General features: G+C 38.7%; 1 protein-coding gene across 11 annotated transcripts in view; it reads right to left on the reverse strand.

Moving 5' to 3' along the window:
* The window catches only part of MYO3A (myosin IIIA), a 234,307-nt gene that overhangs the window by 11,262 nt on the left and 210,595 nt on the right, over positions 1-12,450 (reverse strand). For 8 of the 11 annotated variants that reach the window (XM_012450143.3, XM_012450146.3, XM_012450148.3 and 5 more), the window contains one exon: positions 7,661-7,767. In XM_012450143.3, coding sequence (XP_012305566.3) covers positions 7,661-7,767 — 107 coding nt within the window. Of the gene's footprint in view, positions 1-1,008; positions 2,708-6,569; positions 6,698-7,660; positions 7,768-12,450 lie in introns of those variants that run through there. The other 3 variants (XR_002477556.2, XR_002477552.2, XM_021665271.2) reach the window with 3 other exon arrangements.

Here is a 12,450-nt window from a genome sequence, read left to right on the forward strand (position 1 = left end):
ACATAAGATCTATTTACTACAAAAGGGAGCAAATTATAAAAGTTCTGGGAAGCCCATTTCTCTACTACAAATGCAGTTGTGATGTAAGCAGGTTAATTAGGCTGCTTTGATGTCTTGCTTCTTAGTTTGCAGGTAAAACACGTGGGTGAATATGGAGGGCAGATGCAACAGTCCACAAAAAGAATGGAATTGTGACTTCATAAACCTATAGGAGCCCATTTATGACATAAACGTGGCAGCAAAATGATATATGTTTTCATTTGAACTATGTTTTCATAGTTGAGAACTTTACGTAACAAGGTCAGAACAAATTAAGATAGTCAAGTATGGAAATAATTAGATATATTTTAATCGATACTTCAATTTGAACAGTCACAAAATGGTCCTTTGCATATAAGTTTCACCTTAAATACAAACCAAGATGGTCTGTGTACTGTAGCATTAGTAGTCTGTTTCTGTGTGTGTGCTACTTCAATATATTTAAGCTCATGTATTTACCTGTTGCCACAGCATATATGTCTTTTAGGCTGAAAAAAAAGACACCATACTCACTTTGAACAAGCTGAAAACATAACTGTGGAAACCTTATAGCAGTTATCAAGTTAGCTGGTACCATAAAAGTGTAATATAATAAAAATGGCAATTAACAATGGTTTATAAATACTGAGGCTTTTCCACAGTATTTTTAGAGACATAGTAAGTCATGCTTTTTTCAGAATTTATCATTTGTTGTACTCTAAAATGGTGGATGAGTGAAACAGTGCATGGCTTTTTTACTCTTATTGGTTGGCATTTTAACGGGTGAATGAGGTAGAAGTGAGTGCTTCCTTGCATCAAGTCTGCGAGGAGACCATTCAGGAAAGAACAATGTAAGGGCAGGATATCAATTACATTCCTCCCTCCCACTTCCCATCACTTCACATTCTTGATCCAATGCCCTAGGCTAAGAGGTCCTTACTAATAATTACATTGCCAGCATAGGAACAGTGGCCACTAGCAGTTCAGTTAATGATCTCTGGGACTGGGGTGGTATTTGTTGTGGTGACTGTTGCTATTTTAACATGATTTCAGTAGTAATTTCCTACAGAGGTCCTGCCTCCCTCATCCTTTACCTGAAAAAAAAAGTCCCTTTTGTTCTAGGTAACAACTGTCTATAGTTCAAAGTTATGCTTAAGTGATGGCACTATGTTGAGTGACAGAGATGCCCTTTATACAACCAAGAATCAAATAATGTTCTGCCCTTGAATTCTCAGGCTGGTGAGGATCCTATTTATATATACCAGATCAGCACTTCCCTCTGGGATGTGGTGTATATAAATTGGTTCTCAGTTATAGGAATTCCTAGAAGAGGACATATTGTCCCACACTTCTTTCACTCTTTCCTGTGTTAAAATATTCTTTTTTCTTTTTTTTTGGGACAGGGTCTCACTCTGTGACCCAGGCCAGAGTGCAGCAGTGCAATCTCCTGCAACTTCTGCCTCCTGGCTCAAGTGGTCCTCCCACCTCAGCCACCTTTATAGCTGGGACTATAGCCATGACCTATCAGACCTGGCTAATTTTTGTATTTTTGTGGAGACAAGGTTTCACTGTGTTCCCCAGGCTGCTCTCGAACTCCTGAGCTCAAGTGATCCACCCACCTCGGCCTCTCCAAGTATTGGGATTACAGGCCTGAGCCACTGTGCCTGGCCTTGTGTTAGAATATTCTAATGAAATGTAATTCAATAATATGTTTTTCCAAAAATTATTTAAGATGGCTCATGACAGAAGTAGTTATACAGTCAAAGTAATAAAGTAGACATTGTAAATGAGAAACAGAGGAGGCAAAGGAAGTAGGTGCGTTGAGATGGAGGCTTACATTTGTCTCTTAGTTTCTAAACAGCTGGGGCTGAAAGGGGAGCACGATGTATTAATCCCTGCTCTTTGTCATGAAAAGGGAAGCATATCACCCCTCAAAGGTGAGGATTTTATAAGAAACTTATCACATATAGTTTATACTGGGGATGTTTTTTGCTAAGGTGTACAATGTTTTCAATTATAGTTTTGAAATTACAACTTAAAAACTTGAAATTTGAAATGAAAATAAAGAAGCAGATGTCCCATGGCAATTTCTTGTAGAACCAGAGTAGAGAAAAGAGAGAAAAAGGAGACAAACATGACTCAAGTAGATTTTCTGGTGAGGGTGTTTCTTGAGGAAGCCTTTAAAGAATAATGTCTTAATTCTGAAGAATTTGAAGAACCTGTTCCTTAATCAGGCACATCACACTCCCCCTTCATCCCCACCCAACATAAAGAAACATATTTTATGAGAAAACATTAAAATTCCTATCCATTACATCATGGTGAGCACAATCTTATTTTCCTTTTGGTAATACACTACCAATTTATTTATGGATGAAGAAGGAGCTAAAACGTAGAAATCAAGAAGAAAAGAGACTTTGGAGCAGCCAAACTAGCTACCGCTGTAGTTCAGGGAAAGTACTGGAGAGAATTATAAAATTGGAAGGGATCTCTGATAGGATTATGTTCAATTACTCGTTTTTGTTTTGAGGAAACTTGGCCCTGAGTCACTTTTGCTAATGTCGCACAGCTTTGAGTGTTAGCCTGGGCAGCACAACAGGGCACTCGCACTCCTCTAATGCTCTCCTCCACAGGCACGCTTCTGTGGCTTGGTTCACTCTTATTTTGGACACAGCAGCAGCAACATTTCCTGGACATAAGAGATACAGAGCATCAAGTCACAGGAAAGAGCCAATATTGACGTTAAGGCCGCCAGAATGACCATTTTAAGAAGTGACATCTAAGGAGGAAAAAAAAAAAAAACTATAAAAATAGCAAAACAACTGAAAGCAGAGATGTTTGTATTGGACAAATGTGAAGGAAATAATTTTCCACAATTCAACAGCCCCTGCGGGTACTGTACTACGGGAGTCTATTATTTAACAGTCTTCTAGCTGCGATGTTAGCAGCACAGTGTTCCAAGGAGTATGGCTGTAATAGTAAGCAAAGGTCCTGGCTCCAAAAAGCTTCTAGTTTAGATGGGGAGGTCAGGCAGGAGACAAGTAGACAAATAAATATTTATAAATGCACTGAAGAGGGCCGGGTATGATGGCTTATGCCTGTAATCCCAGCACTTTGGGAGGCCAAGGCGGGCAGATCACCTGAGGTCAGGAGTTCGGGACTAGCCTGGCCAACATGGTAAAATCCCGTCTGTACTAAAAATACAAAAAAATTAACTAGGCATTGTGGCAGGTGCCTGTAATCACAGCTACTTGGGAGGTTGCGGCAGGAGAATTGCTTGAAACCGGGAGGCAGAGGTTGTAGTGAGCCAAGATCGTGCCATTGCACTCCAGCCTGGACATCAAAGTGAGACTCTGTCTCAAAAAACAAACACACAAAAAATACAAAATGCACTAAAGAAAAATGAAGCAGGCCAGGGGCATACAGAGAGATAGGGTGTTGCCTTAGACATGGTGGTCAGGAATCCTCTCTGGTTAAGTATAGATCCAAATGAAACCAATGCAATTGCCCCATAGAGTGTTCTTTTTGATAAACATAGAAACTGACCCTTCTGGTCCTAAAGCTTGAAATTTATATTTGTTTTATCTGAGTTCTTTCCTCAGGAAATAATTTTCAGGCCTCTCAAAAAAGTATTAAAGAACTGAAACTCACCAGATCACTGTACTCTTTCACCATGATTACTTCCTTGCCCCTCCCTAGATCTTGTTTTCTTAAACATTGTTACATTTCCTCCCTGCTATATAAACCCTGGTGTTAGTCAGGGAGATGGATTTTAGACTGAGCTCTCATCTCCTCAGCTGCAGCACCTGATTAAAGCCTTCTTTCTTGGCAATACTCGTTGGCTCAGTGATTGGCTTTCCGTGCAGCGTGCAGCAGGACCTCAACCAAACCACTGGTGTTTCAGTAACATGAATCAAGTACAAACATTTTGAATAGTGCTACAATATAAATTCACAATAATGTATTGTATATTTCAAAATAACTAAAACAGTGGAATTGGGATGTTCCTAACAAAGAATAAATGACAGATACTTCAGTTACCCTGATTTGATCATTACACATTGTATACTTGTATCGAAATATCACATGCACTCCATAAACATATACAACTAGTATATATCCATAAAAATGGAAAATAAAACATTAAAAAAGTAAGAAACATTTTCATTCGCTAAAGTGACCCTGGGTCATCAAGAAAGGGTTTTAAGTATGTAGTATAATATATTTTAGAAAGATTTTCATAAAAACGATTTAAAATTATAGAAAGTGTTTGGTGGTTGAAGGGAGTGGGGCCCCATTACAGCCACACTTTTCACTATGTGTAATGCCTCAAATCCTGGGAAGGGCCAGATAACTACGAACACATGGTATGTTTTCACTTGTAGTAATATACTCCTTTTCTGTGTTTTATTTTTCATTGAAGCCATAAGATTTCAAGACTCAGAGTTACAAAAAAGGATCCTATTCCTAATAACTTAGGATATATGGAAATACAGTCACTAAAAAATAATAGTCTGATGACAAAGTAAGCTTCTTGGGGATGGAACTTATTTGTAAGGCTCGGAATTTGCTCCATAGTTCTCATTGGTTGTTAGTAATAAACATTTCACTTCAGCTCAAGTCTTTTACAATTTCTCATACTGGGAATACTATCTGCTGTTGAAGCCATCACAATCACTTGTCATTTCAGTTGCACTTAATAAAGACCATTGAGTATCATTTACTACTTAAATTCGGGGTTAGTAGGGAATGTTTGGTAATTTCTTATCTTGTTTCTGCTGTTCCGTTTAACTGCATAAACAAATGTCAGTTTATTTGCTGCTTTTTAGATTATTTGAGCAGCACAGGAAAAAATCAATGTCATTTCTTAACCAGCTTCCGTTATAAAGTGACTGTCAAAGGCAGTATCTGGAATTTTAGATTTTTCTCAATTTACTCCGGTTTGTTTTTCATTCTTTTATTTCATTGCTCTCATTGGTACAATAAATATTTATTGCATGCCTGCTATGTGTCAGGTTGAATGCAACAGGCAAACTCCTTGACTTCGTGGAAGCCATACCAATCCTTCTTTAGCATGATAAAGTGTCATAAAAGGGAAGTATGGGCTGCTTAGGGAGGATACAGGAAGAGCTGTCTTGGGATTTCAGAATGACAAGAAGTTTTCCTGAAGAAAAAGACATCTAGACTGAGGGTGTTTTGATCATGAAAAGATGAGAATAGAAAGAGGATGTGTGTTCCAGGGTGACAAAAGGGCATGTCCACGGACAAATGTTCATGGACAATTTGAAGAGGAGAAAGCAGGTGACTGGAAAGGAGGGGTGGAGTCGAGAGTTTGGAGGAGTGAATGAATGAATATCAAGCACAGAGGCTGGAAAGGTGAGCAGGGCCCAGATTTTGACAGCCCTTCATATCTTAGGACAGTGGGAAGTAATGGAAAAGTTCCATCCATGGGAGGATAGTATAATTGGATATTAATTTTAGAAATAAAACTCTAGCCACAGTGTAGAAAATATATTATTTAGAAGGGGGAAAAACAAGAGCCCAAGTGACCAGTAAGAGAAGTGACTCAGAAATAACTGACAAGACATGCTGGCCTGGAAGAGGTTATTAGCATACGGCATGGAGAGAAACAGAAACTCAAGAGATATTTGGATTTAGATTTTTGAATATGGAAGATGAGAATGAGGGAGAAGTCAAGGTAATAGTCAGATTATTGGCTTGTACAATTAGTTGACTATTCAAAAAAGACCACATATTGTGTGATTCTATTTATAGAAAATGTTCAGAATAGGCAAATTGATAGAAACAGAAAACTAGATTGGTGATTGCCTAGGGCTTGGGGCAGGGGGTGGGAGGTAGGAAGTGACTTCTAATGGGTTTCTTAAGGTGATGAAAATGTTGTAAAACTGACTGTGATTAAATGATTGTACTAAAAACCATTTAATGTATATTTAGATGGGTGAATTTTATGGCATGCAACTTATATCTCAACGAAGCTGTGTGTACAGCCATGTATGGATGTGTATGTGTGTGTATATATCTCTCTATATGTATACATGAATGCCTGTGTTATCCATGTAGAATATGTAAAACAAACATTAGGTAGTTTGATATTTGAGTCGGGAGCTACAGAGAGATTTAAGCCAGTGATAAAGATTCAGAAATCAGCAGTCACTGAGGTCATGGTAGCTAATGGGATTGTCTAAAGGAAATGAGAGGGGAAGAGAATGGAAGATCGAATCCTGAGCAACACCCAGAGGGAGACAACCCTCTGAGGAAACTGAAAAGAAATCACTAGAGAGAAGGGAAAGAACTAGAGAAGACTGGCTAACTTGAAGGTCAAGTATGAGCTTCATTTTTTGCCTGCGACGTGGAAAACTTATTTCCAACTGATTCTCTGGGTTTCGACACATCTTCTGGGTTCTCCAGAGCATAGGGTAGTGCTGGTCTCTCACTGTGGCAGTGAGGACTGGAAGAGTGAATAAATATTGCAAATAGAGGACCAGCCAGTGGCAGCAAATGCCTTGGGAGCATGAGGGAATGCAGCTCACCTGCAGAGTTTCAAGCAGTTCACTGTGGCTCAAGGACAAGAAGAGGGTGAGAAAAGAGGCTGAAGGGCAGTCGCAGGTCCAATGAAGAAGGCCTTGGAAGGAATTAGGACTTCATCCTGAAGGAGCTGCTGAGCCATTAAAGGAACAATTAAGGGAGGAGTATGCTCAAAGGTATGGTTTAGAGACATTTTCACATGCAGGCTGGACAGGATGCAATTAGACAGTTAGGTGGTACCTGAAATATTCCAGAATGGGAAATGATGATAGTCTGAAATATGATAATTGCTGTGAGGTTACAGGAGGGAAATGAGTTGGAGTGAGCTCTTGCAGGTAGAAGCCACAGTTTAGAGACACTGATGGATTACAGGTATGAGAGAAGACAAGATCCAGAATGACTCCCAGGTTCTTGGTTTAGGAAACCATGTGGTTGACAGTGGCATGCATGGAGAACAGGAACATGTTTGGAAGGCCAGGATAGCAAGGATGAGGAAAATGAGTCCTAATGTTGTGAGTGAGCAGGAGCTGTGGGGTCAGAAGACCTCAGTAAAACAAATGGCCTGGCAGCTGAGACATGCTCATCTGTGTCTCAGAATCCTGATCTGAGAGATATGGATAGTGCATTCAGGGCTTTTTCAAGGATTAGCTATCACAGTGGAAGTGAATGAGCCTCATTCTAGGCCTGGAATTTAAAAGATGCTCAATAAATGTCTATTTCTCCCCCTTTTTCCTTTTCTTCTAGTTTTATCATAACCCACCCATTTACACCAAAGCTTCTCTCTGGAGGGTTCCTGCTATGATGGGTTTCCCTTTCTGAGTTGATATTTTCATATTAGCTTAGACTAATGGACTAGCAGAGAAAGCTACAAGGAGGACGTTGTAGGTACTACTATGGGAGAGGCTTGAATGTGAGGAAGAAGGGCTGGAGGAGATCCAAGTGCCCAGGCCAGGGGAGGGCATTGAAGAGGAGACCAAGGACATCTCTGTCTTGCCAAGCCTTCCTTTGTGCCAGTCGCCTAATCTAGCCACAGTTTTCACACTGGCCATTAGTGGATGTGATGGCTCCCATCTAATAGTAAGAGTGAACCACTTACATGTAGTAGATAATAGTATGTGGAGTCTTCAGGGTTATTTAATGTTTTGGGTTTCCGGGGTCGTCTTGGGGGTCTCAATATTTTTGGCTCTTCTCCTTTAGAAATACCTATAAGAAAGGTGATCATAAACAAGTATTCAATTACAAAGACTATTATCAAGTGATATTTTCCTTTTGGGATAAATAAGAAATTATATACATACAACTGAGGCTAAAGCTGGAGAAAAAGGAAATACTTTTGTTGCACAACCAACCCTTATCCTACTCCTCACCACCTTTCCTGGTGGTCTAGGGCTTTGAGAGCTAAGGGGAAGAAAACAAAAGGAAGAAAAGAAATGCAGCTGGGTGCAGTGGCTCACGCCTATAATCCCAGCACTTTGAGAGGAGGCCAAGGCAGGCAGATCACTTGAGGTCAGGAGTTTGAGACCAGCTCGGCCAACATGGTGAAACTCCATCTCTACTAAAAATACAAAAAAATTAGCCAGGTGTGGTGGCAGGCACCTGTAATTCTAGCTACTTGGGAGGCTGAAGAAGGAGAATCACTTGAACCCGGGAGGCAGAGGTGCAGTGAGCTGAGACTGCGCCACTGCACTCCAGCCTGGGAGACAAGAATGAAACTCCATCTCAAACAGAAAGAAAGAAAGAAAACAGAAAGAAAAGAAAAAGATGCATAGTTTGGTCATGTGGAAATCGAGTAGAGCAGTTCAGAGAATGGATAAGGTCAGGGTCAAAGCTGCCAGAAAAAAATTAAAAAGGAGTGTTAGACTCACAGAACCTCTGCTGTCCCTTCCCTCCCCCTTGTACCAGCCTCACATGTGACCCACCTGTCCAAGCACTGCATGATCTTCATTTTTAAGTACCACCTCATATGTTATGGCCTCAGATGAAGAGACTGCTCATTTGCAGAGTTGACTCTTTCTAAAAAGCCTAATCTATTCTTTCTCCAAAATTTAGAACCTCAAACCAGTAGCATTTTCAGATATGACATTAAAACAGTGACCAATTAAGAATAAATTTTATCATCTTTTCCTACTCTTTCTGTTAATATAGCCAAGATCCGAAACCTGGAGCAATGCTGTCAGAGCTTCTAGTGATCTGTACACTTGGATGTTCATGTTCATTACAAGTGGCTTTATATTTACAGAGCTAATAGACCTAACTAAATATTTCTATTTTTTTCATGATTCTTGACCACCCCATCCACCGACTGCATTTGTGCAAACACGTCTGCTCGACAGATAGATCAGGATAAAAGTGGTGGGCTGGGTATGGTGCTAATTGGAAAGCTTCATTCAATACATCTGAGCATATATTTGTAAGAAGGACTTTAAAAGCAGTAATAGCTCATTCTTGCCTACAGTAAAGGGGCAGTGATGATTCCTAATTCCCAGATGTAGAAATATACAGAGAAACGGAGTTGTCCCAAACTATACTAATCAAACCAATGAAGATTTATATTTATTATATGTAAACAACTGTGATTGGCAGTGCAAATCAGCTTCAGCCAAGGGTGAAAGACTCACAGACATCTAACTTTCTAGTTCTCTGACCAGCCCACTAGGTGAAGATATTGATCATAGCAGCATTCATATTCTGACATTATCCAGCTTATTCATTCCAAAGGTATGGGAAATCACTAGGTGACAAAGGAGATCAGCTTATTGGGAATACTTCATAGAGGTGCAGTGCATGGATCAATGCTTATCAGAGAAACCTCAACAATCACACATTACTGTCCTTTTTGGAATAAAACATAAAAAAGAGATCTTTGTCAATGAGACCATGTTAGTACAGATTAGTAACAGACAACAGGGAAAGCACTTGTCTGACCCATCCCTGGAGGTTCATCTCCCATTCTCTCTCTCCCTTCTTCAAGGAATAAATGGAGGTGGTGGAGGGAGTCCAAATATCTGAGCCATTTCTGATCTATCTTAGACTGTCACAGACACGAGGAAAGAGGGTAAGGCCTGAATTCTTGCCACCACCATAAATAGTGGTCTTTTTTTCCTTCTCATTATCATCTCTCCCAGTGCTGATTATTAAATAGCTTCTATTGGCTCTTGCAAAATTTTCTCATTTCAAAATGCATTTGTCATATCCATTTATATTACTCATTTGAATCTGAATGGTAAGAAACATAAAAATATGGTATAAGTTATTAGATGTTATTAATATTTTTAGAAACATGAATGTGGTGTGTGACTAAATTTTAACTTGGCTTTAATATTATTTAAAATCTGAATTAAAATATCAGAACATTACTATTGTAATACAAATTAATGAAAATGAAGATGGCCAAGAAGCTAAATAATTGCCAAGAGAGTGAAAAACAAAAAAAGGTTCTGGGAATAAAGGCATTCTTGACCTTGTATTCATTTTTTCATCAAATGTTCCCTCATTCAATCTGATTTCTCTATTGAAAATGTTTTCTATTAGGTTGGCGCAAAGGGAATTGTAGTTTTGGCAAAAACTACAATTCCCTTTGCGCCAACCTAATAGAAGGTCAAGGGTGCCTTTCATTAACAAATCCTAAGGTCCTTTATCAGTCCCTATCGTCTCTTACCCATCCTCATTAGGCATTATTAAACACCCCTTGTCTTCATGACTCAGGATAAAGTTTCTGAACGTAGATGCCTTATCTTATTTTTCTTTATATTCCCAGTACTTATAGAAATGCTTGACACATAGTAAGTGCTTAATAAGTTTGCTAGATGACTAAGTGATCTTCCCCTTGCTTCCTAGATTGAATCATCCTCTCCTCAGCTCCTGGAAATTTCTGGTGTGCTCCATACACATGACTTTCTAACGCACACCTCAGGTTTGACCCTCCCATCCCACAGGAGCTCCTGCCCTAATTTCTTACTTCTTACTGAATACTTCTCTCTCAGACTCAAATGAAGCCACAGTCATCTTTCTTCTTCATCTAAGATTCTGTACACTACAACCTCAAAGGCAGCATTATTTCTGCCTCCCAAGTTGAAAACACTGGTATCACCTTTGCCATGTGCCTCTTCTTCATTTCCTACAGACAATCATTAACTTCTGTCCATTGTTTTGACACATTCTTTGAAATATCTAATATTCACCCACCACTTAGTCTCATTTGCCATTGCAATCACTCTGGTTGAAATGACTCATTTAATAACTGTGGTAGAGTCTTAATCTGGTTTCTATGCTTTATCTCACAAATGAAAACCAGATTTTCCTTTCTTAAATACCACTTTAATTGTGAAATTTCAAGTTTCAAAAATTTATGATGATGTCTTTTTTTCTTCTTCATCAAGTTTAAACTTCTGACTAGGTTATTTATAATCTTAGCAATTTCAATTTTATCTCCCATTTCCCTCGAAGGAACTATCTCCTCTTGTTAGTCCAGTTATCTCACTGATACACAACATTTATAGCTGTAACTTTGCTTTTTCTCACCTTCTCAGAGAAAAGCTTTTCATAGCCTCACTGAAATCTTAAGCTTGTTCAATGTCCACCTTCAATCCTATCTTTTTCATGAAGCTTTCACTGACTCCCCAGTTCTCTCTGTCTCATTGAGCATAAATGGTACTTGCTAGTTGCACAAACCATTTGAAACATCTAACAGGCTGAATTGTGTAACCTTGAAATTCACATGTTGAAATCTTAACCTTCAGTACCTCAGAATGTGACTCTATTTGGAGATAGGGTCTTTAGCGAGGTAATTAAGTTAAAATGATGTCATTAAAGTGGGTCCTAATCTAATGTGACTGCTGTCCTTATAAGAACAGGAGATTAAGACAGACACATGCAAATAGAAGACCATGAGAATATGAGCATCTAAAGCCAAGGAAAAAGTCCCCAGAGGAAAACAACCTTGCTAACATCTTGATCTTGACCTTCTAGCCTCCAGAACTGTGAGAAAGTAAGTTTCTGCTGTTTAAGTCACTCAGTCTATGGTACTTTGCTATGGCAGCCCTGGAAAACTAATATAGAATGTAACACCACCATCTTGCCACTTACTATTTTTTGCTGTGATTGTGTTTATTTTAAATAGTGGAACTAGAAGTCTCTGGATGGTGGGGATCATGACTTAGGTTTTGATGTCCTTGTGTCATTTCACTGGTGGTCTAAATGTGGTAGTGTTTGGAGATGCAAAAATTGTGATTTCATTTCAGCTTAGAGATGTAGTGCTAAGTGAATAGTAGATACTCATACACTTCTGTGAACTGGATCACTATTGTCACCACATATAAAAATAAATCCCTGATGCTTTAAAGATAAATGTAAATAAAAGAAATAATAAAGCTGTTGGAAGAAAATCTGGGATAATTCATGAACAATCTAGGGGTATGAATGTTTTAATCAAAACTCAGAAGTCATAAAAAAGATAAACATATTTCCTATTAAATATAGGCAAAAACCTTTTTTGGCAACAAGGTCAAAAGACACAGGATAGACTTGGAAGGTTATATTTACAACACAGATATAAACAAAAGGTTCATATTTTTAATATGCAAAGAGCGCTTACAAATAACTACCAAAAAAATAGACTAACAGAAAAGTGAGCAAAAGATTTAAGTAGAAAATTCAAGATGAGCAAATCCAAACACCAAATTCAGGGAAGGCACCTGAATTAACTAGCAGATAAAAGAATATAAATGAAAATAAGATGCCATTTTACTCCAGACACATTAGCAAAGATTAAAAAGAAGGATATCACTGATGGACAGGATGTCAGGACAAGTGTATGCTCCCAAATTGTTGAAAAAAATGTCAATTGCTAGAGCCTTTTAGTAAAGCAATCTGTTAAGACCAAAAATA

The sequence above is a fragment of the Aotus nancymaae genome, unplaced genomic scaffold (assembly GCF_030222135.1).
Source record: "Aotus nancymaae isolate 86718 unplaced genomic scaffold, 86718_ANA_hifiasm-v0.15.2.pri h1tg000077l, whole genome shotgun sequence".
In the NCBI taxonomy this organism is placed as follows: Eukaryota; Metazoa; Chordata; class Mammalia; order Primates; family Aotidae; genus Aotus; species Aotus nancymaae.